Source organism: Paroedura picta, chromosome 6 (assembly GCF_049243985.1).
Source record: "Paroedura picta isolate Pp20150507F chromosome 6, Ppicta_v3.0, whole genome shotgun sequence".
Taxonomy (NCBI): Eukaryota; Metazoa; Chordata; class Lepidosauria; order Squamata; family Gekkonidae; genus Paroedura; species Paroedura picta.
Window position 1 is genome coordinate 36,933,110 of NC_135374.1, and position 25,993 is coordinate 36,959,102.

The 25,993-nt window shown below is 41.5% G+C and overlaps 1 protein-coding gene across 5 annotated transcripts in view; it reads left to right on the forward strand.

Moving 5' to 3' along the window:
* The window catches only part of BBX (BBX high mobility group box domain containing), a 130,996-nt gene that overhangs the window by 49,379 nt on the left and 55,624 nt on the right, over positions 1-25,993 (forward strand). Inside the window, exon 1 of one of the 5 annotated variants that reach the window (XM_077342152.1) lies at positions 5,798-5,895. The exons of 3 other annotated variants lie outside the window; for them this stretch is intronic. Coding sequence is in view for 1 of the 2 variants with exons in the window: in XM_077342150.1 (XP_077198265.1) it covers positions 8,377-8,379 (3 nt within the window). In the remaining variant the exon portion in view is untranslated. Of the gene's footprint in view, positions 1-5,797; positions 5,896-8,361; positions 8,380-25,993 lie in introns of those variants that run through there. One more of the 5 variants, XM_077342150.1, reaches the window with a different exon arrangement.

The following is a 25,993-nucleotide window of genomic DNA, read 5'->3' on the forward strand; positions in this document are numbered from 1 at the left end:
ACTTTTTCTCCATGAGTCCTGGAAATTCTGCTGCAGTCTCAAAAATCATCAATTAGATATTCCTATTATAGAAAATGGATCAATTTTGAATCCTGAGTTTCTGCTAGAGGGGAAAGCCTATTTACCTGTTGATTACCATTATCATTAGTATATTCAGGTCTAGCAATGTCTATAGTGAAAATGCATTTGGCAGCCATTGCCGCTTTTCATAAAGAAAATCAAGGAACTATTGTTTTTGTGCATAAGTTGTCACTTATGCGCTTCTTAAAAGGGCTGTTGAATGTTTTCCCTCCTGCCCCTCAGATGTCCCACAGTGGTCCTAATCATTAATGTTGGCTACACTGATGAGCCTCTTGTGGCGCAGAGTGGTAAGGCAGCCGTCTGACAGCTTTGCCCATAAGGTTGGGAGTTCAATCCCAGCAGCCGGCTCAAGGTTGACTCAGCCTTCCATCCTTCCGAGGTCGGTAGAATGAGTACCCAGCTTGCTGGGGGGTAAACGGTAATGACTGGGGAAGGCACTGGCAAACCACCCCGTATTGAGTCTGCCAAGAAAACGCTAGAGGGCGTCACCCCAAGAGTCAGACATGACTCGGTGCTTGCACAGGGGATACCTTTACCTTTACCTTTACACTGATGAAAACTCCCTTTGTATTTTTAGCTTCTTGTTCCTTAGTGCTACTTTCTAGAAGGTGGCATTTTTTTTTAGTGGCCATTACCTTAGCTATGAGGGTTGGTGAATTAGTGGCACAAAGTGGACTGACCATTTCTTAAAATATTAAATGATTAGTTTATACTTCCTTCCTGAGGTAGTGTCTAAGTTCCATTTGTCACAAGAAATTGTGTTGCTGAATGTTTTCTTCCCCACTCCTACTTTTCAAGCGGAGGAAATGCTGTGCACTTTAGAGGTTAAGAAGGCTCTCCTGTATTATTTGTAAAGAACCAAATTTCTTTCATAAAGATAATTTATTTGTTTTGTATGTCCTAAGAAGGCAACATCTGCCCAGTCCATAGCCAGATATGTGGTAGCTGTAATTTGCTGTTGCTATAGGGCGAGAAGGCCCACTTGACTCAAGCACAAGGTTCATCAGCCTCATTTCACTGGTGAGTTTGACTCCTTGACATTGGCAAGAATTCAGCCTGGTCATAGAATTATAGAAGAATAATAGAATTATAGAATCATAGAGTTGGAAGGGGGCCATACAGGCCATGTAGTCCAGCATGGCCTCTTCCAACTATATGATTTTATGGTCAACAGAAGACACATTTGTGAGACATTATACTCTAGACCTGTAGGCAAAAATGGAAGTGGATGTTGGGAAGATGGTGTTGAAGGCTTTGTTCTGGTGAGAGGCTCATCCCACCTCCTCAGGTGTACAGCTTACATATGGTCCCAATGTGAAGCTGCATACTAAGACATAAGATGAAAGCAGAATGGCACTTACCTGTACCTGTTGTTTATCAACATCTTCTGTGCAGACACACATTACCTCCCTTCTGCCTTGCTGTATACTCCCACTGGCTTTTTATACCAAAAAAAAGAAAGAAAGAAAAATTCATTGCTTAATTAATCTAGAATGTTTAAATATCAGGATGTAACTGTTATGTATGGGAGCTTGTGGCAACTTAGCAGGAATTGAAGAAAGGGGCACCCACTGTCAGAGCACATAGCACATTCAGCAGGAAAACTCACCCATGTGCCAGCTCTAAGAGTGGTGGGATGTCCAGTTTTGAGTTTTTAAGCTAGAAAACAAATGTCAATGGCTGGCCTGTGCAAGAGAGTCCCAATGTAATGTCTACACAGAAGATGTCAATGAACAACAGTTACAGGTAAGTGGAAATCTGCCTTGTTTTTCTTTTGGAATTATTTCTACCTTTCAGTAGTATGTAGTGGCTTGTGATTTGAGTTTGGTCAAACCCTGGAAAATTCTGGTTTAAATCTGTTTGGCTATGAAAATCACTGATATTCTTAGTTGTTATAAGATAAAATGATTTTTTTTCAGAATAATAGTAGGGTATAAATATAATAAACAGCATTGAACCACAAGTATGATAGTTTGTGCCACAGAGATAGCAATTTCAGCTGAAGAAAGACAGTAATTTCTTTCTATGATGAACACAGTCATTTCTTTTCATGTACCGAAAAGCTCCATATCTATTGGACAAATCCCTCTTCAGTATAAAAATACTGAAAATGTCTGCAACTAAACACTTCACGGATTGGGTTGCTTGTCCAGCAGTATTTTGTGAGCATTAAAATTGGTATGTGAAAAAATGGGAGATTATTATTTGTGCTACCAATATTACTGGTATGCCAGTCATGCAACACTGTTAGACTAGATAGCCTTTCACAAACTGTAGGCACCAAGTCTTGTTCCTACTATGTGCAGTTTCTTACTCCCCCCCCCCCATTCTTTTGAATACCTCTGAATTCACTTTCCTGTGTTTCATGAAAGCTGTTGTCAAAAACTGATGGTTTCGAAATGGCTGATACTCCACAACCAGGTGTTAACATCTGGATGTTTAATCCCATGATTTGTCTCAATTGCCTGAAAATGTCAGTATTCAGGTACAAAATAGCTATTGCATCGGGTATTAACAGTGCATGTGTGTATGAACTGATATGGATAACATGAAATAAAATTCTTTCTCTTACTAATTTTGAATAGAAAAGTAACAGTTTTAGATATGTACATGTCACATCTGTTGCAATATATAGATATATTCCCCTCCTCCATTTGGTGTGGGGGGGTGTCCAACCCACCACCACGTCTGTCTAAATGTGGTGCTTTCACCTGTCTAGTTAATGTGACAGTGGGGAGCTCAGGCTTTCAGTATCACTGCCTTTCCATGACTAATGACTAATGCAGTGGCAGAATGCAGTAACCTTTCCCATCTTCCCCACCTTCAGTCCCAGATGCTTATCTGCCTTCTTGCCAGCATCATCATAAGAACATAAGAGGCTTGCTGGATCAGATCTGTGGTCTGTCTAGTACAGCATCCTGTCTCATATCATGAACAACCAGGTCCTCTGGAGGGCCAACAACAGGGCATAGAGCAGTGGTTTTCAACCACCTTGGTTCCGCGAACCCTATAGCAGGGGCAGTGGTACGTGCATGGGTGTACATGCACATAGAGCACGTGCCACTATTCCTGCTTGCCATGACGCTGGCCTCCTGCCATGACGCTGGCCTCCTCCGTGCCACCTCTGAAGTGGCACAGAGGAGGCCAGTGCCATACTGCTGCTGGGGCCACCATTGCAACCCCCGGGAAAGGGCCGAACGACCCTCAAGGGGTCGTGACCCCCACATTGAGCTACCTGTAATTCACAGCTTTGTAGTGTGTATTGATATGTTTAAACAAGAAATTATTGTAACCTGTATTAATTTCTTTCTACTGAGAGCTGTACAGTTTCCTCAGAATATGCAAGCAAATTATTTCCCCCCAAATATCTCAATTAGTAGATACTAAGTAAATCCTGGAGTTTATGTATGTAAAGAGCTTCGATTTCAAATAAGTAGCAACTGAGAATATAGTTAATTGTATGGAGGCAGCAACATATTTCATAGATTTCCTCTGCTGCTTTGTTCTCATTGCTTAGGGGGAAAAAAGCCTATTTGCAAGCTTGATATGTGTAATATCACATCACAAATATCACATGTGTTGGTTCATTGCTGGTTTGGGGAAAACACACACACAGGCCCATATTCTGTAATCATAAGTTGTTACAGTTACATAGCACTATCATGTAAACTGAATTTATAAAGAGGAATTTTGATATTGTCTTTATAAAAAGCATCTCTGGACATCAGAGTTGCTCAATAAATACAAATCACCATTTTACGTGTTATGCAGATAGTAGCTGCAGGCTGCAAGTCCTGTGACACTGCAAGTCCTGTGAAAGGAGGTTTATGTGCTTACAGTGTATGACCACTAGAGGTCTCCAGTACCCTTCTGTTGTGGGAAATAAGAAGGGAAGAGTGGAATTCAGATTTCATTCATCCCACCAAATAAGAAAAGAATGTTGTCAGTAATGTGATGTCATCAGTTTTTTTTAGCAGTTTGTTTTTGCTTCAAACAGATGTACTTGCACAAATGCCCTTCCTGAATGGTTTGGTTTCCCAGCCTCTTCCCCACCACATTCCCAGCCTGGCTGTGGCTGCCTCTATATGTGGAAACATTCCTATGTAAAAATTCTCCCGAGTGAAACTGCTCATGCAGATGAAATCTAAGAGATTGTATAGGGGCCCATCCTATTATATTAATCTGTATCGATGGAGAAATCCAGGTGATTTTATGGTTAGGTCCCCAGGATTTCATTTTTTTGTATTTGGGGGTTCTTATACAAAATGTTGTTATTGGGTTTAGTTGTTGTTTTCAGCCATTCAGTCATGTCTGACTCTTAGCAATCCCATGGCACAGCTGCCACCATGATCCCCAATCCTGCACCACCTCCCTCAGCCGTGTAATGATCTATCCGGTGTCCACCCCAATTGCGTCAAACTACTGTTCCCTTTGTCAGCCTGGTTTCCTTTTTTCACTGACCAATCCTAGTATAACTGCTTTGTCCATTGAGTTGGATCATAAGGCACAGTCAAAGTAAGTGGACTGTTACATGATTTTGCCTACCAGTGATAAATCAGACTTTATGTGCTGTAGTATTTCCTTGTTTGTGACTTTTGCTGTCCATGGAATCTGCAGAAGCCTTCTCCAACAACAGAGTTCGAAAGAATCGATTCTTCTCTTGTCTGATTTTTTCATTGTCCCACTTCCATAGCCATTAGTGGCTGTTGGAGGTATGATAGATCTAACTAATCTACATTTGGTAGTCAGGCTTATGTCCTTGCTTTTCCACGTTCAGTTCAAGTTCATCATTGCTGAGTGACCCTGAGCAATTTGACATTTAAGGAACGTAAAATAAAAGTTTAAAAGATGATAGCTTATACAATTAATGCATTTTTTTACCTTAGCGTCAGAGGAAAAGCTGAACTTTTGCTTCCAAGAAATTCAGATAATCTATAAAGAGGAACTTCTTTTACTCTTCAAAAATTGTAAAAAAAAACCCTCCAAAAATGTAGTGATAATTATATTGCATTAATACATTTTCTGTATTTCTACAACTGAAATAATTCCATGGAAAGGGGCTTTTAAGGCAGAATATTTCTTCATCTGCCCATAGTATGACAAATGTTTATTGATTCTTCTTTCTATTTTTTTAACTTCATCTGTATTGTTCCTTTTAGCATAGGTATCTATGCCTAGATCTATGGAGAGGTATGTCTGGGAGCAACACCCAACTACAATATATTTCATGCCCATCTCTGAATTCACATTAGAGAATCACTTTCTAAATTGAAGAAAAGTATTTGTTGGTAGGTATAAATTAGGAGCGTCAGTAATAAGAACAAAGATTTCTTCTTAGGCATTTTCAGAACTGTCTCAAAGATTTATTAATAAAATATAGTCATAGAAATTGATCTTTCCAGTTGTGTCTCAGGATCATAAAAGGGGCATTGATTTATTGTACGTTACTTCAGACTATTAAGAGAAACAGAATAGCTGGTTCTTGTGTGTAAAGGGGATTATTTTAGCAAAGTTAGATTTCTAGAAGGAAACCTGTGTGCTTTGCTACTTTTATACAAATTGGATAACAAATTGTAGCTAACACCACTGGAATATGTGGCTTTTAAAAACAACAGCAGAGCAGCTGTTTTATTTTCTTAACAAGTAGGAAAGTGTTCTAGAACCTTGAACTTTAAATATTCTAGATCACAATGTACAGGGCATTGAGGGTTCCTGTTATATTTACCTGACTAGATTCCTCTAGACAGCAACAGATCAAGGCCTGCTGATTATCGCCTCATCGGTGTTTTTGTGACCTGCTAATGGGTGGTTTATGTAAGTTGCTCAACAAATTGAAAGACATCAGTTATTTATACTTGGTATCATTGGTATTTGTAGTAGCAGTTTCTGTGAATGGTTTCTGGCTATGTTCTTTTTGTTAATTGTGCTGTCCAAAATTCTTAACTGTTAAAATCTTCTGTCTTCCCATTGGAATAAATAAACTAAGAGTTAACCATCATTTGCTAATGTAAAATTAGTAATATGTGATTTGATATCCTGGTTTTGACTGAAAATATCTTTGATAGTGGTTCTTCCTTCACATAACTGAGAAATTCATTTTATATGTAGCTGACATACCAAGTTACTGCCTTTTTGGAGCAGGGGTAAGCAAGTTTGACAGATACTGGTTTATCTGGAGACTTTGGAGAGGAGATAATTTGTTGAAGGCCTCCTTGGCCATAGTTGGACCACTGGTAATCTAAGTTAAGAAATCTGCCCAGAATGAACACTTTTGGGGTGGTTTGAAATTCAGCAAATTTAGTACTGTTCCAGAGGATAAATAATTATGAAGAATTTTGTATACCTAGAAGAGCTACAGAAGTGATGGTTGTCAGCTGACAGATGGATTCTGAATAAAGACAAAATTCTATTTGCGAGGCCCTTTAATACTTGGAGTCATTAAAAGAAAGCATTAATGCATTGTTTATATAGGCTGTTGAGAAGCTAAATTAAAATACTTGTGGGAGGCATCTCATTGCCCCTCCTTCACTGTTTCTTCTTTCCTTTTCTTAAAAGCCCCCATAGCCTCACGTCTTTTCCTGCTTCCTTTCCACTGAATAGCCAACCAACATTTATCTGCCCATGTGTCTTAACTTTCCTTCTCCCCCCCCCCCCCCCCGAAGTCTCAAGAATACTATGGCTCAATAGCACGGTATGGAATCCTCAACGATTTATGTGGGGGTTCACTTTCCCATATATGCTCAACTATGTATGGGGGGCTCACTTTCCCCTGTACCTCCCACACTATTTCCTCTCTGTCCCTCTCCTAGTGATCCCCATATCCTTTCTTTTCCTTTGCCTTTCTCTTATTTTCTTCTTCTTAGCCCTTCACCCACATACCATTTATCTGTCTCCCATATTCTGTATTTATTATTTGTTTACATCATTTATACATCAACTTTCTCCACACTGAGGACCAAAGCGGCTTATGTTATCTCTTCTCCTCCTTATCCTCACAACCACTCTGGTTAGGCTGAAAGTCTGTGACTGGCACAACATCACCTAATGATCTTGCATGGCTGATTCTAGTGACCAGATTTAAGTATTCTTATATTTGGCAGACTTTGCTATTAGAGTGGAAGCAGCTAGAAAAATCCAGTTAGACCATTTATGCACTGGAGGTTTCATGCCAGGCTACAGGTTGGAGTTTTAGTCATGGCAGGTCGCCCTACCTCTTCCTGCACCCACACGGAGGAGCATTTGGCCCAGTGTGCCTCATCCACCCCAGATTTGTGCTCCTACATGGGAGCCAGGGTAGTGAAGTTCCCAGTGCATAAATGGTCTTAGGGGGTAAAGGTAAATGTATCCCCTGTGCAAGCACCAAGACATGTCTGACCCTTGGGGTGATGCCCTCTAGCGTTTTCTTGGGAGACTCAGTACAGGGTGGTTTACCATTCCCTTCCCCAGTCATTACCGTTTTACCCCCCAGCAAGCTGGGTACTCATTTTACTGACCTTGGAAGGATGGAAGGCTGAGTCATCCTTGAGCTGGCTGCTGGGTTCGAACTCCCAGTCTCATGGCCAGAGCTTCAACCAGCATGTCGGCTGCCTTACCACCCTGCGCTACAAGAGCCTCTTCTTAGGGGGTATTCCTCCACATTTACTTCCTTTCCCTTTCCTTCTCCACACCCCTTTCTCTCCCTACCCCTTGTATGCCAATCTCTTCCTGCTCTTATCCCCAGACCACAGTGTCCCCCTTTTACCCCACCTTTTCTCAGTCTGTTCCGTCATTCTCCCTAGTCTTTCACTCCTCCCTTACACTATTTCATTTTCTTCTTTCTTTCCCCCCTCCCTCAGACAGCCCCCCCTTCTTTCTTCTCACCTTAGAAGCCATATTGGCTCCATCTTCAGCCAGGCTCCTGGGAGGCACAGCAGCAATCTGATCATCAGGAGCCACAATGGCTGCATCAAGTAGAATAGAATCATAGAATTACAGAGTTGGAAAGGACTTCCAAGGTCATCTAGTCCAACTCCCTGCAGAATGCAAGAAATTCACAACGATAAGTAATTATGCATGAGTAGATAACGTTTTAACTGGGAGGATTTAAACCCCTCTCCCAGTGTATTTTTTAAGCTTTAATTCTGAAAACTTGGGTGACCCCCCAGATTTGGATAGAAATCTCTTTGCTTCCATTATAGGTCCAATCTGCAGATTTGTCCCACATGTAATAAATAGATATAGAGATGTAATTGTAATCAAAAGTTCTACCTTGATGTATTTTATTGCAGGCTTCAATATCTGCTCTTGGTAGATGAAATGGTAAGCCTAAGATGCTGAAAAGGAAAAAAATAGGATGTATTGCAAAGTATTCCAGGATGAAAAAGCACTCTCTTTAAGCAGCTACATGGTTTCTATTAACTAAGAAGCTACAAGTTTCTGAGTCTGACTTCATCAAATGGAACAGACAAAGTGAGCTCTGGTCTACAAAAGTTTATGCGACAAAACGTTTTTTAGTCCTTAAAGATGCCACATGACCAAAAGGTGCTCCTCAATTTGTTGTAATTCCTGCCAAGGTTAGTGAGTAATACTCTTGGACTGTGTGCTGATTGAATTGATTCTGATGTGGTACTGACATTCATTATATGTTCTCAATAAGGATCTTGCATAAATTCAGTGGAAACTATTACGTATGTCAGATTGGGGTGGGGGGGAGTGTTGCTCTATGTAACAATATTTTGTACTTCTATTAAAAGAATTTAAAAGGAATTATGAGAGACGTGTAACGGTTTACACAGAGATCTTGAATTAAATATGATTTTAATTGAATATGTAGGGATTTCTATCAGTATGAAAAACTTCACAGCAAACATTGTTGTAGTTCTGCATGGAGAGATTGCAGTAACAGCTTCTGTAGCCAACTCAGTTTCTTGCAGCTGGTATGTAACTTGGCACAGATGGTTTTCCAAGTTTCCGTCTGCCATTTTTGGCACATAGATAATATTCTGCCACAGTAAATTACAGCCATCTTAGCTGGTTTTCAGATGTGTCATGGAGTCATCGTCCCCCCCTCTTTTAGGCTTATTTTGATTGGAGATGGTACAGGGATTAAAGGCTGCAGAGCATGGAATTTGCAGCTACTGCCTGCACACTTGTGGGACCTTTCATTGACCTTGCTGATGCAAATCTTGTTGTTTAATATTTGTGTTTAGAATGTATGATTTGTTTGTTTATTTATTTTTGGCTTTATATTCTTCCCTGTATCCAGGGCAGATTACAAACTTGTACAGTACATAAAATTGCTGTATAAAAACTCAAGATTAATAACAACTAAAAACAATTCTATATTACATTAAAATCTTACACATTAAAATAATAAAATATTAAGCATTAAAACTGGCTGTGGTGCTTCTTTCATGGGCATCGGAAGGGGTGGAATCCTTTGGAAGCTTAAGTGTTTAATGTTGACGAGACATATCAAATTATGAGAACCATGAAATTTAGCATGCACATTCATGACATAGTCTGTGTTACTAGTTCAAAACAACCACTACCATTCTTGCCAATTACAAATAATTACAACAATGCTATGAATGGTGGCATGGTTAACAGATGTAGATTCTAGAATTGGGATGTAGAATTGGGCTTAATTCTCCACTCCTGCACAATGCTGGCAACTGGGTGACCTTGGGGTACACACAATTGAAGCTGTTCTTGCAGAGCAGTTCTGTCAGAGCTCTCTATACCCCACCTACAATACAGGGTGCCTGATTTGGGGAGAGGAAGGGAAAGGTGTTTGTAAATCATTTTGGGATAACTTTGGGCAATGAAAAGTGAGATATAAAAATCAGGTCTTCTCTTCTAAACTATTATAACAGGAAAATATTAGGCAGTAGAATATGAGGATGTCCTGGCTCTTAGAGACCCATTATGCACGGGGGTTTTAGCGCACATTCGGGGTGGAATGGCGGCGACTAAAATCACGGATAACGCACGGAGCCGGCTGCAACCGGCTGCAGCTTCGGTGCATGCCGCCGAAAAAGCCGCGTCAGTGAAATGCGGAAGACAGCGCAGCTTCCGGGTGAGCGGGGCGCAACCAGAAGCGGCGCCCGGATCGGCGCGTGCATAATCGGTTACTCTGGGTTTTGCCGCCGTTGCGCCCCGCCCCGTGTATAACCGGTATGCGTCGCGTCTTCCCCCTCCGCGTTTTCCATGTGACCCGAAATCGCCGTTTCGGCGGCCGTGCATAATGGGCCAGATTGACAGTTGCAGTAAGCCTTTTGAGCAATAATATTGGCAAATTATTCACAATTTTCTCTTGTACTAAGTCTGCACCTATCCAGTTCTCTTTATGAAGGGCTCATAGTTCAGTGGCTGAGCACATGCTTTGCTTGCAGAAAATCTCAGGTTCATTTCCTCTCATAGGCAGATAGCAGGTCTGGGAAAGACCTGTATCTGAAACTCTGGAGAGTCCTTGAGAGTTGGAATAGACAGCTATAGGCTAGATGAGGCCAATTAATTGCTGTTGTGATGCAAGACAATTTCATATGTTTCTAAGTAGTATTCTGGCCAGTACATAGAATGCTATTTTATCATCTGAAAATTAAATGCATAGCTGTGCTTCGAATAACTTTTAAAAAACCTATTTTTTCAAGTTACTTTCAGTGTTGCTTGAGAACACAGTAGGTTTTGTACAGTCAGCATGATGAATTGTGGATTTTCAGGCAGTTCAGCTACTGTGGATGAGCACAGTTGGTTCCTTATGCCATGCTGATTGAGCTGTAAACCAACAACTGCCAGAAAACTTCCTTATTGCCCACACCAGCCTTGTAAATAAAGCCACAAAAATGGCTACTGATCAGAGGGCTTTATTACAGGTTTTTTCCAGCCCTCAAAGAATGCATTGTCCTTGAGCTTACAAAATCTTCCCTCTGGATGCCTGAACAGCCTCAACAATAGCTTCTTCCAGTCCTAGCACATGGTGATTTAAATGTTAATGGATGGTGAATAGTTCCTCAATGATAAAGAATTTGTACAGAAATAGATATTCCCATATAATCCCCATGTTACAGTTTTAACAGGCATATGCTGAAAACATAAGGCGTGGTGGACTGACTTATGTGTGTATGTGTTTGAAAGATAATAATGATAATACTATTTTATTTTTATAGCCCACCCTTCCCTCTTGGCTCAGGGTGGGTAACAACAGACCAAGATATGCAGTAAAATAATATATGGTGAAAGATATGACACATCAGGGAACTGGTGATTAGACTAGGTCTTCAGTTATGTGTCTACAGTTGTAAAACCAACTTTGGATTTTGTCTGCACTGGGCCTAAATTAAATAAATTTTCATCCCACTCCAAAGAGGAATATAAGGACCTTTATGCTCATATTTAGTACAAGGCCATTAAAATAAGTGGGAATACTGTTCTGAATGGGACCTGTGATTTCAAGTGAATTCAGATTGCTATATCTGAACACTGTTGAAAACCAGAAACATAAGATCATAAACTGCTGGCTGTACACTGCGCTGATATTCTTCACACGCCTTCATCCAGACTTTCCCAATGTTCCTGTGTTGCAAACTACAGAGATACAGGAGTAGCCATATAGTTGAGATATGCGTCACTCTCTTATAAAATCCATTGTACTATGAAATTTGTAGAAATGTGTGGTGTCTGAATATGTGCTTTGGTAGGACCTTATGCATACCTTTAATTTCAGAGTGAACTCTATAGCCCTGGATTCTTCTTTGGTTTGGATACACAATCCTAACCAAAACAGAACTCCCTGTGCTGCCCCATTCCTTCTCCCAACCCATTTATCTTGGTGCTGCTGGGGTGAGCAAATTAGAAATGATCATTAACAGGTCTGTCACCCTGTTCCTCCCCCTAACACTGCTATCTCCCTTTCCTCAGCAGCTTGCACACTTTTTTGCTCATATAAAAAATGGGAACTCATGGGGGAGGGTGTTTCCGCTTGGGAGAATAGTTCAGGGGGGAGGCAGAAGTTCTTCCTCCTCCTACACTGCAGTCCTGACCTGACTCAGACCCCTGCAGATTTTTAACATACCATTTTCTCACAGCAGCTGTTAGAAAACATAATTTATTGTTTGGCCCTGATACTTTATATTATCTTTATGTGATGTGCAAATGAGGACATGAACCTTCATATCTTTTGAGTGAGAGTGATATGTAAAAGCCTGAATTCTTCTCTCTTTAACCCTAACTTGGGTTGTTCTGCTGAGATGTGTCAGGAATATTCAATGTTCATTAATGCAGTTTAACAAAATAGAACGGTATTCTGCTCACAACTTCATGTGGGTGAATATCAAAATGCTACTTGCTTTCAGAGATTTTTGTACTGAATCTTTCCAGCCTTTGTCATCATGACTATTATTATTTTTCATTTGTGGTTAACAGAGACATTTATTCTGAGAATCTAATAACACATTATGTCAAGTTTATTATTAATATTAAGTTTCTAATGCTGCTGTTGAAGTATCAGATATTTATTTCCTGGCTGGAGAAAAATGTTTAAAGACTATTTTTGTTTTTTGTTTCTTTTCTTCAAGTTGTATGGGGTAAATTGGCTTTATTTAATTTTGTATACATCCCACCATTTGTCCCAGCAGAGGCTTACATGACTATTACAATAAAATAATATAACTAACTTTAAAATTGCATAATAAATCATATAAATCTGCAGTAAAAGCAGCACACATGAAATGAGCATAGGGAAATCTTCTTTGCCATCCCAAATTGCTTAAAACCTGGAAGCATAAAGGTCTTTCCTCCATAAATCTTCTAAACATTCCAGCAGGACAATTCCACACAAACTATTTTACTCCTTGGCCACTAGTCTTTGCCTTTGGTAGAAAAAAGATTTGGAGAAAGACCTCATTTGAAAATCTTTAGCCATGGGAGCGTTCAATCTTTGATACAGCGTTAGAAAAATAATTAAAGATAACAAAATTCAAATTCACAACTCTCTCCCTACCTGCTTGGCCCTCTCTGAGGGTGTGTCAGCATTAGAGAGCACTCGGCCCATGAGGGCCAATCCGGTCAAATTGCATACACAAAACTCACTCCCTGGTTGATTAGCCCTCCCTCGGGTGTGCTAATAATAGAGTGCCAGTGAGAGCCAATCAGTTCCAATTGCACTCTGCCAATGAGGGCCAACCAGCTCAAATTGCACTTTGCTAATGAGGGACAGTCAGCTCAAATTTCATGCAGACAATTTATTCCCTACCTAATTGCCCCCCTCAGAAATATTCCCCCAATAAGAGATGGCCCTCGGCCAGGAATGGCCTCTTTCAACTCAGAGGACATGGAGGGGAGCAAGCTGCCTCCTGGGGGTGGGGCGCAGGAGGCTTAGAAATGCCCCCCTGCTGGCCTGCTGGGACCCAGGGTGGCCAGGGAAAGCTTCTGTCCTGGAAATGTTTACTCATGAGTTAGTCATAGCCCCTGCTTTGGGAATGGGTACTCATGAGTAAGTTATGGCCCTCAGCCAGGCATTTTATTTTATTTTTAAATTTATACCCTGCCTGTCTTGACAGTGTCACCTCAGGGCAGCATATAGAATAAAACAGAAAAACAGCATAACCCATCAATCCCATTAAAACATGATAACATTAGTCACAAAAACAACAGTTATAAAGATGACAGTACAAATTGGTATTCCCCCAATCCAATTTAGCTGGTCCCAACCAAGGACCAATATCATGATCCTAATAGTGTAAATCCAGATCCTGATCTTCCACATTCAATATGGGATGCTCAGAATAGGGTGAGACTCCCAGATAGTAACATGGTCCTCCCTGGTAGTTTAGTTCCAATAAGGAAGGAGCTCTGAGCCAGGAAAGGCGGATAAGGTCTCCACTTCCAACTTCCTGCCAATTTCAGAAGTTTGCTAGATGGAAGAAGAGCTAGCCTCAGAGCATGTCCTCCTGGCAGTAAGTTGGCCTGGCCTCCTGGCCTCTTTCAACTTGACAGACATGGGGGAGCGGTGTACCAAGTTACTTCCTGGCACAGCCCCTGTGTGTCTTCTGGAGCGGGGGGTTATGGGAGGCCCAGAAATGCCCCCCCCCCGGTTGGCCCTCTGGGAGCCAGGGCAGCTGGGTTAAGCCTCTGCCTTGGGAATGTTTTGTTGTTGTTGTTGTTGTTAGGTGCAAAGTCATGTCCGACCCATCGTGACCCCATAGACAATGATCCTCCAGGCCTTCTTGTCCTCTACCATTCCCCAGAATCCATTTAAATTTGCACCACCTCATTTGCACCATCCATTTAAATTTGCACCACCTCAGTGACTCCATCCAGCCACCTCATTCGCTGTCGTCCCCTTCTTCTTTTGCCCTCAATCGCTCCCAGCATTAGGCTCTTCTCCAGGGAGTCCTTTCTTCTCATGAGGTGGACAAAGTATTTGAGTTTCATCTTCAGTATCTGGCCTTCTAAGGAGCAGTCAGGGCTGATCTCCTCTAGGACTGACCGGTTTGTTCGCCTTGCAGTCCAAGGGACTCGCAAGAGTCTTCTCCAGCACCAGAGTTCAAAAGCCTCAATTCTTTGACGCTTGGCCTTCCTTATGGTCCAACTTTCACAGCCATATATTACAACTGGGAAGACCATAGCCTTGACTAGATGCGCTTTCGTTGGCAGGGTGATGTCTCTGCTTTTTAGGATGCTATCTAGATTTGCCATAGCTTTCCTCCCTAGGAGCAAGCGTCTTTTAGTTTCTTTGCTGCAGTCCCCATCTGCAGTGATCTTGGAGCCCAGGAAAATAAAGTCTGTCATTACCTCCATTTCTTCCCCATCTATTTGCCAGGAATTGAGAGGGCCGGATGCCATGATCTTAGTTTTCTTGATGTTGAGTTTCAAGCCAACTTTTGCACTCTCCTCCTTTACCCGCATCAACAGGCTCTTTAGTTCCTCTTCACTTTCTGCCATTAGAGTGGTATCATCTGCATATCTGAGGTTGTTGATATTTCTCCCTGCAATCTTGATCCCTATTTGTGACTCATCTAACCCCGCCTTTCTCATGATGTTTACTCTTGAGTAAATCATGTGAAGTTTGCAGTTTGCAGTCTGAGAGGAATGCTTCAACCTCTCTGGAGCACAGTGCCACAGACCCCCCCCCCCCAAGCAAGCTCTTTCATCTCCAGGAGCCTGGAGATGAGTTGTCATTGCAGAGTCCCCCCTCCTAAGCAGCCATTTTTTCCCCAGAGAGCTGATCTCTATAGTCGGCAGATGACCTCCAGTTCCAGGAGATTTCCAGGCTGTACCTGGAGGTTGGCAACTTCTGGGTCAGGAATGTTCATTGAAGTTTGGAAACAGGGCCACAAGAGCCCTGGGGAGGGCAGGAGCTTTTGCCATGTAGCCAGTCCCCCGGAAGGCCACAGTGCAGAAGAGCATCCTAGTGCCCATTGTTTCTCTGGGTGAAACGGGCTTTGCCTCCAGCGTTAAATAAATTTCTGTGCCTGAGTCTTCCTTGGAGCTGTCATACTTTTGGGGGATATCCTGCAGTTGGTGGTCCCATCATTTAAAACTGTTACCTAGGAGCAATTATTTTAGAGGTCAAATTGCACAGCACATCTGTGATGGGAGGGGTGGAGAGATTCACAGAAGCAAGTTCACAATTTATAAGCAGTAGAAACACAAAGTGCCATTCATAAGTCCTCTTTCACCTCCCAAAGGTAAGAGGAACAGGTATTTTGCCGGATAGAACAGGGCAGCCCTGTCTAGGGTCTTATCTGGACCTTGGTACTATGTATTCCCTAAGGCCAGCCTCTGAAGTATTTTGTTGTTCTATAACAAACAACTGACCTTCAGAGACGATAAGCCAATCTTCTAATTATCTTTTGCTGATGCAATAAGATACACTTCTTTCTGGAAAGACAGGCCATCTCTTAAGATTCTAAGCAGAGAGGCCTGAATGATTCTAAGATGGCTATACTCTAGACTAGGCTTTATCAACCAGTGTTTCATGAAACCGTGGGGTTTCTTGGTGGCTCTGGAAATTAGAGCATCCTGAAGAATAACACAGGGAGGGATTTGATGCAGGAACAGGAATTGATTGAAATTGCCAGTGTTGTATGGATTGAACCTTTTATCTCTGATGAACTTAACAATTCCATTTGAGTCAGTATTGTGCTTTAAAGCTATGTAACGTACAATTTTGTTCTTTCCTTGAGCCAAAACATTGTTGAATTAAATGGTACCTACTTGTAAGTAAACATTCATTCAAAAAGTGTACATCCCAGTTAGTAGTGCATAAAAATACATGTATGTATTATTGCTTATTTTAAGGTCTATTTTTATTTATTGAATTTGCTTATTTTTATGTCATTACTTCGAGTTGTATTTATTGTGTATTATTGTTTTCATTTCTACAAAGTTGTCCACTAGATGGCACCTTATATTCAGTAAAATGGGTATGCTTTCTCGGTTATTACTACTCTCTTAACAAAGTAATGTCGTGTAGGTGGAAAATCATGAGAAAGAATACTGTTTTGTAAAAATCAGTATTGTACATTTCCAGTGCTTCAGTAATCAATTTTCCAGCTCTGAATTTTCAGCATAATATGTGAATAGATTGATTTGCTCGCTTCTTAAAAAACAATTGTAGACATTTGCACACATACTGCCATTATTGTGCAGTCAAATAAAAATGAGTGGCAATAATCATTACAGATTACTTTATGATGGCATTTTTAATCGTGCTGTATGTGGATGACTTGACATTTGCATCAATAGTGTGCACTGATTGGTGGGCTTAGGTAAGTGTTTTTTTCAGCCTTTGTACCCTGCCCCTCCCCATTTGCAGTAATACCCTTTCAGAGATGTAAGGCAGTCCTGCCTTGTGATGGCTTTATTGTGCAAAGTGACTATGTTCTCCCCCCTGGTTCTTCATTTAAGAAGCGGAGCAATTAATGGACAGCAAGTAAACTGCCCCCTGACTCTGGATGACCTCATTACATGCCTCCTATTGTGTTGCTCCTATATTCTTTCTCACAGACAATCATATTCCAGATGCAGTTGTCAGAATTCTTGACAGGAATTCAGAAATTCACACCAGAGAACAGTTGCCACACGTAGAATTTTTTTGTGTTTATTATTTATTATTTCAATTTTTAACCCGCCACTCCCAGTTGTCTCGTGGCGGGTTACATAATCCCAAAATCGTGGTACAATAAAACATAATACAATAAAACAATAACCCATTAAAACCCCATTAAAATCCAGTATCCAGATGGTGAGTCCCTGCTCGGTATGAACATATAACTATCAGAGGCAGTCTGGGGTATGATGTTCAGAGCCAGATGATATCACTCCAACCAGAGAGAGGGCCCCAACTTGATTCTAGCACTGGTCCCAACCATATACCTGGGGGAACGGCTCCGATTTGCAGGACCTTCGGAAAGCAGAAAGTTCTCCGAGGGCCCGCAGCTCTACCAGGAGCTCATTCCACCAGGTAGGGGACAGGACCAGGCGAGCCTCCCTGGGGCAAGGAACGGTCAATAAGTTGACATGTAATGACATTGCCTGGAATAAACAGCATGTACTTTTTTCCACAAAAAGCTTCCCTGACCTGGAAGCTAAGCAGGACCAGCACTGGCTAGTATTTGAATAAGAGACCACCAGGGAATACTAGGGCCATGGTGTGGAGCCAAGCAATGGCAGACCATCTCTGAATGGCTCTTGCCTTGGGTGTGACGATATCACTTTCAACCACCTTTTTCAGAAGCCTTATTTTTTTCCAGTTAGGCTGCATACAGATATCTTGCCTGTTGTGACTGATGAAAAATTCTACACAATCCTGGTTTGTTGTTGCCAGATTCACACATGCATAGAGAATCATGGCTGGACTCTGAACTCCAGTTAATCAGGCTAAACAGAGTTAGTTTTCCCACAAACAGTAATTGGGACTGGGAACCAGAGTTTTATTATTCTGGTTAGTAGGGTGGGAAATTAATATGTAGTTAACCTATATGGGTTACTGGCGTTTGCTTTTACCTGTGGTTCTGCTTATGAGAAAGTGGAGGGGAACTTGGCAGCAAGCCAGATTAATGTACATTTTACTTATCATTGTTAAGCAAGATGTCTGACTACAGCCTTAGCCTTGCCATTCCTGAAGAAAACCATGCTAGCAGTGGTTCAATACGCCATCGCTCTCCCAGAGAAAGCATATCCTTTCAAACAACCAACCACTCTGTATTTTAAACAAAAGGATACGATATGCTTAACTCAAAAGCTCATTATAAGTGACTCACACTGCACTCCATCTAGGTAGAAGAGGGGAAACTTTTTACAAAGTTCATTTCAATTATTTCATGTCTGCCTGGTCCATGTCTTCATCATCTGGCTGTCCACAGGAAAAAGCACACTTTTTGTTTGCTTACCATGAAGATTCGTAGTACAATACAATGGAACATCATGATAATGAACTCATAACATTTCTAACAGCAGAACATTATAACTGTTAACTGCACAACTGTAATTTGGTTCTTTCTACTAGCGTTGCCTGATCAGGAGTTGACCTATGTGTCTGCTGGGTCCAGTTGGTGGTGTGAGGGGCCTTTGGGGATTCTGGTTGGTGGAGTTGTTTTGGTTGAGGCCAATAAAAGCTTGGGGGAAGAGCTCCATTTTGCAAGCCCTGTGGAATTGCTTTAGCTCTGGCAGGGCCCTGATCTCTTCTGGAAGTTCATTCCACCAGGTGGGGGCCAGGACAGGAAAAAAACCTGGCTCTACACAAGCCTCCCTGCAGCCAGGGATTACCGGCTTGTTAGAATGTTTAGAGTGTAGCGCTCTCTGGGAGTGGGGGGTGAAGACAGAGAGGTTGTCCCTCAGCTACTCAGGGCCCAGACCTTGAAGATAATTACCAAACCCTTACATTTGATCTGGAATTCAGCTGGTAACCAGAGCAGCCATTGGAGCACGGCCGGATGTGGGCCCTCCAAGGTGTTCCTGTGAGAACCCTGCCTGCTGCACCAGTTGCAGCTTCTAGACCAGGGATATGGGTCGGCCCACATAGAGCAAGTTGCAGAAATCTATTCTAGAGGTGACTATTGCATGGATAACTATGGCTAGGTATTCCGGAGCCAGGTAGGGTGCTAGTAGCTCAACCTGGTGCAAGTGGAGGAATGCTGGCCATGCTACTCTTGTAACCTGTTCCTCCATGGAAAGGGAGGTGTCAAAGATCACTCCCAGATTCCTGACTGAGTGTGAATACTTAGCCGAATTACCTAAAATATTTTCAAGAAAATGTGAAACTTCAATTTCAGGAAAATTTAACAGGAGTGAGAGTGTTAATTTCCAAGCTGTTAATTAATTCCTTTGCCTGTTCATGGATCAAAACAGAAGTAAGCCTAAACCATATCAGGTCACTTGCTGATATGTGGATGCTTTAGAAAAGACCTGTTTCAGTAACCAAATAACAAATTACTGGTGACTTCATACCATTTACCAATATGAAGGCAGGAGCACTCTGATATATACATAGGAACCAGCAAAAAGAAAAAAAGGGGGGTACTAGAAAAAAACAAACTACAATTGAATATCAAAAAAGGCTTATTGCTCAGCTGTTAGTTATTTGTGGTGACACAATTTATCATAAATCCCTGCTAGCAAACCACTTTCCATTTACTCACAGCATGTCCCCCATTAGACCACTAATTCTGTGAAAGTTAGAAATGCTCATTACTAGCTCTCTGCTGCGAAAAAGTACAGAATTGATTCACTGTCTGGCCAGTAATTAGGAGCAAGTAAATGAGCATTTTTTTATTACTTAGGGTAAAATTACATATGCCCAGTTATTGAGAAGTTAAGAAGCCAATTAAATGTTTTAACTATCTTCTAAAGTTTAAATATGTTTCTTTTCAGCAACCCAAATGCTAGGAGAGGAGAAATCTGACTCTTTTATTGCAGAAGAGTTACAAGTCTTAGATCTTTGCATTTTATCACTGTCATGTTATTTTCCATTGTTCTTATTCATATCCAAAACAAAACTCAGATATGTGTACCTGCATTAATTCACATTCATCTCATTATACTTGACCCATCCCATTCTTTAGTGTCAGATTCTCCCATTATACATGTTCAGAATGTACATTACTTCTGTCAGGGTTAGGCAGTGTTTGTGTAAGCTATATAGTTTCACTGTAGTTTGTGCTGTCCTTCTGTGAATGGTTATGCAGGGCCATCCTCTGGCAGAAGTAGTTGTATGGTAAATATTTGGGGGATTAGAATCTGCAGCCTAATATAGTCAGTGGAATAATAGCCATTTTTGCATATATGTGAGCAAAGAAATGCTCAAATTCATATTCTTTTTAGTTTGTTCACTGCAGCAATTTCTCTGTGTGATCTGGATATTAAAAGGCCCAGCATCCTGGGATAGACTGACTTTCCATATTTTCAGTGAATCTGGAATATCTGTCCTGACAAGAATACTCTGGTGGTATTTCATTTGTTAATATATCTGTTCAGTTTTACTGATATCAATGTAACAAGAGCATGAAACAGCAGAGAATGAATATGACAACTTGAATTATACAGTCCCAATATAAGTAATGGAGTAGGCTTGAAAATTCCATGAACATGCAGGTTGTTTTGAAGAAAGTTATCCATGTAGTCTGTTTGGCGTAACAATTTTTCTTTTACTACTTATACATATTGTTTGCTACATATAGCCCTGACAGCTCCTTGATCGTTAATGAGATTCAAGAAGAGAATATATGGTTTCTAATTTCCTCTCACTGAACATATCAAAATGGCTTATGCAGCTGATTGATCAAGTGTTTTCAGACTGCATAGTTTGGTCCAAGTACAAGAATTCAACTAAGGATATAGGAATGGATTGTACCACAAAATGCATTTGTTATTAGAACTTAAATTTTCTGTTTCACAAGTATGACATTTCAATTTTCATAGTGTATAAATGTGACAATTTCTTATATCCTTGTGAAAATCTATAGTCTTCTGTACATAAAGCAACATGATTCTGCTACTTATAAAAAAATCTCTCAGTATGTGTAGTAAAAGCCTCCCTCAGCCCTACAGTTGGGATCCTCTCCTTCAGAACTGTAAGGCTGTAATCCTAAAAACACTTTTCTGGAAGTAAGCGCTATTGAATCAAATGGGATTGACTTCTGAGTATTTCCAAAGGGCATCATTGGGTTCCACAGTGCAGTCCTTGGGTTCCTATCCAGTAATCAAATTAATAAACATTTGTGTGTGTGTGTGTCTGTGTGTAGATGGATGGATGGATGGATGGATAGACAGACAGACAGACAGACAGACAGACACATACACATATGAAAACACAAAAAGCGAAAAACAATGATATAAAACAAAATAGAAAATGTTTTCCTCAACATCCCCTTTATTTTTTTAAATAATTTTTGAAACACTGTAGAGCAGTGGTCCCCAACCCCCGGTCCGGGGACCGGTACCGGTCTGTGGATCAGTTGGTATCAGGCCGCGGCTCCTCCTTGTCCTTCTCCCCGGCTGCTGCCTTGCCATCGGCTCACCATTGGTGCTCTCCGGCAGCTCTCTGGCTCCCCCTCAGCATGGCACTGCGCAGCTGCTGCTGGCAGTGCCCCCCAGCGGGTGGTGGGAAGTCAGGGGCACCGGCGGGAAAGCAAGTGGAGCAGGGGCTCAGGCGCCGGCGACGTCCCTCGGCAAAAGACTACCCCCCCCGGGCCTCAGTAAAATTGTCAAGCATTGACCGGTCCCTGGTGACAAAAAGGTTGGGGACCACTGCTGTAGAGTACGATAAATATCACCTTGGTTGCATACGTTTAATCCAGCATTTTACATCTAAAATTACTACTCGTTTTACTTCTTCATTGCAATACATTTTAAATTATATCTCATTCTAAATTTGTCTCATTTTCTCATACATATAATACACACTTCATTTCTCATCTGTTTCTCAGATAAGTTGTTAGTTTCACCATCACTGCATACACAGGAAATTTATTTTTCTATTCTTCTAATTCTGGGAAAATATCTTCCATTTTTTTACATAATGAGTTATAGCTGATACCACTGCATATCTATATATCATTTTCAGTTTTTTGGCAAATAGTCCATATATCCTTATCCATGGTTCCTATTAATATTTGTGAAACTGCCTGGAGTGTGGAGCGTGTCCGGCCCCCTGAGAGTGTCCAGACTTGAATCCTGCCCAATCAGGGTGCAGCCAAGGATATGCAGAGTGGCAATATGGTCCTCAGTGGAGACATTTGTCAGACACTACATGCTGGATGTCCAGGCCAGATGAGAAGCACAAGTGGGAAGGCTGGGCTAGAGTCACTATTAAAATAAGGCATGCATCCACCTCCAGAGGTATGGCTTGCTAGAATCGCCATGTGGACAGAAGATTGACAATGAAAACAGGGTTGCTACCTGTAATTGTTGTTCATTGAGTACCTTCTGTGCAGGAACACATACCCTCCTTCCAGACCTGCTACATGTCTTGCTTGGCTTCGTCAGCGCTAGAGGTACTGAGGGTGAGGGTGCCACCATGTGGGAACATATGCTCCTAAAGTGGAGTCTGAGAATTTGACAGCATGCAGCACCCTCTAGAGCAGTGGTCCGCAACCTTTTTCAGGTTGCAGCCTGCTGCCAAGGGGTGGGGGGAGAGGGCGACCCGGGCCCCTGTGCATGTGTGGCAGCCCCACGCAAACGTGCATGCACGGACCTGCCACACATGCGCGTTTCACATGCGTGAAACTGCCGTGTGTGCGCATTTGTACCCCAGCATGCGCAAATGCGCATACGTGACAGGTCCACGCATGTGTGCTTGCGCCACCGGCATGCCGGCAGCCACGCTTCCCTCTCCCCACCCTCTCACAGCAAGAAGCTTGCCGGGCCACAAGCTAATCGGCCGATTTGGTGGCCAATTTTCTCGCAGCCTGGCGAGCTTTTCACCTCGGGGGGGGGGGGTGGGAAGAGGGAGCCGTGGCCCACTGCTCTAGAGCCTTTGCTATGAATAACCATTCTAGCGCAGATCTTCTCATGTACAGTCCCTATGTGTTCCTGCACAGAAGATACTCGATGGACAATAGTTACAGATAAAACCCTTTTATTTTTCAACCCCCCCCCCCAAAAAAAAGCAGCGGGACAACAAATAGCCTGAAATGTAAACTAAAGGCACAAAAATGCTTGGGGAAATCAGGGCCAGAAGTGGTACCAGAAAACCATGAAGAAAAACCCTTTGTCTCCATTGTGATTGATTTGCATTTATGAAGATAAGTTTTTGACCTTTATCTTCAGTGGTGGGATTACAGAGGGGTAAACTGCAAACCAGAAAATCCCCAGTTCACATCTATTGTATGAACTTGCTAATACCAAAACAGACAAGAAAATCCATTCCTTTTTTAAAATCTTGAATTTGGTATCTATTTGCATCGGGGGAAGAGATGGTATTAGATTTCTGCATATGGTTTTCTTGATTTATCCTTATTTGCCCTGCAGAGGAAGCTTACAGAAACTAGGGTGTATCCCAACCAATGTTTTCTGCAGATACAAGGCTTTCTGCTCTTCTGTTTTGCAGCAGTCCCAAATGCTTCCCAAATCCTGTTCATGAGGAAAAAGGGACTTCCAAGAAACATATTATTGGTGTTCATTCTGGCCTACTTTAGGTCATGTGGGGAGAGGAAAGAATCATGTTCCCTGAATAGCAGTTATTGTGTTTGCTGAAATGGATCCAGGATGCTCTAAGGAAAAATAACCCCAAGACAAAAATAGTGCCAGGAGAGAAAGAAAAGTTTTAATTCCTTCCCCAAGACAGCTTGGTGTAGTGCTTACGAGCGCTGATTTATAATCTGGCTAGCCAGGTTTGATTCTCCATTCCTCTTCCACATGCAGCCAGCTGGGTGACCTTGGGCTCAACACAGCATTAATAAAGCTTTTCTGACCCAGCAGTAATATCAGAGCTCTGTCAGCCTTACCTACCTCACAGGGTGTCTGTTGTGGGGAGAAGAAAGGGAAGGTGATTGTAAGCCACTTTGAGACTCCTCCAGGTGGAGAAAAAAGTGTCATATAAGAACCAACTCTTCTTCCAATCCCTTGGCCTCAATCCAAATTGGTACCTCACCCACAGGGGAATAATGTAAAGTTTTACAATCCTTAGAGCCATTGTGAACTTTCTCTTTGTCTATTCTAATTTTATCTCAAAGCAAGATCTCATGTAAGAAGCACGAGCTAGTAGGCTCTCTGTAAAATTGGACTTGGTTGCTGAGATATTTTTTGGCCCCAAATTAAAAAAAAAATTCATGCCCATTTCCAACATTAGTGGGAATGTGATGTGCCTCCCTTCAACCCACATTCCAAACCTGGTACCCTTATTGTTCTCTCCCTTACCAGTTCCTGCATAGTGGTGGTGGCAGGAATAGTGGAAAGAAAATCTTGTCCCAATCTTGCCCACTTTTCTTCATCTCTAGTGAAACAGCAGCTTCTTGGAAATACAAGATTCAAGAATTCTAAATATGGACATTTACTTACTGAACAGAATTTAGCGCACAGATTTATTTTAATATTGTAAGCATTTGACTCCGTTTTGACTAAGCTGCCTTATTAAAGCACCCTCGATGGATGAACTGTAATGGTAATCACCATTTTATAAGACTTACAAACTAAATAAACTTCAATAAACATAATTTGCATATTTTCCCCGGTACAGAAAAAACATTTGACTTTGTTAATTGGGTAGTTGGGTAATTAGCATCTATTCAATTTGTAGAGAAAAATTAAACAGCAAGTGTAGAACATAACAAATAAAAACCACACCATTCTAAATATCTTCTGTGTGGATTTGAGATGTCCTATTGAAGTTCTGTCTTCACTTGGTTTTAAGCAGCATATCTGTTTAGAAAATTCTCCCATACAATTGAGCACTAAGAATCATGCTGTGGGATTATATTCCTTGGATATTTTCTTAATCCTGTTAAAGTTGCAGAGCACAGAATGGTGTAATTCTAGTTGGTTGTGAAAAGTAATAGTTCTGCCTTGTCTTTTTGTGTATGATCATATGTTACTCAGCAAGCATTTTTAATGAACTGAGTATTATTTCAGGGTAATTAAGTACTTACAACCACTACTGAATTATCAGATCAGAAGTGCAAACGTTCTAGAACAATAAAGCAAGCACTGTTGTTTTAACATGAGCTATAGAACGAGACATTCAGCAGTCATCTGATATATTCAAGTGGGTAGCCATGATGGTCTGAAGCAGCACAACAAAACAAAATTAGAGTCCAGTGGCACCTTTAAGACCAACAAAGATTTATTCAAGGCGTGAGCTTTTGCGTGCAAGCACCGTTCCTCAGACTAAGCTTTCTGGCATTCCCCATCCTCCTCCGCACTGCTTTTTTAAAGTGATATTTATTAAGTTCTAACATTAATAACAATCCATATCACATATACTCATATCACACATATACCCTTTGCTCTGCTCTGGTTTGGCCTCACTTGGAGTACTGTGTTCAGTTTTGGGCACCACAGTTGAAGAGGGATGTAGACAAACTGGAACGTGTCCAGAGAAGGGCGACAAAGATGGTGAAGGGTTAGGAGACCAAGACATATGAGGAAAGATTGGGGGAGCTTGGTCTGTTTAGCCTGGAGAGGAGACAACTAAGAGGGGTTCTGATAACCATCTTCAAGTATTTAAAAGGCTGCCATATAGAGGATGGAACAGAATTGTTCTCTCTTGCCCCGGAAGGACGGACCAGAACCAATGGGATGAAATTAATTTAAAAGAAATTCTGTCTAAACCTCCAGAAGAAGTTCCTGACAATTAGAGCGGTTTCTCAGTGGAACAGGCTTCCTCAGGAAGTTCAGTGGATTCTCTATCTTTGGAAATTTTTAAACATCTGATGGAGAGACATCTGACGGGGAGGCTGATTCTGTGAAGGTTCAAGGGGGTGGCAGGTTACAG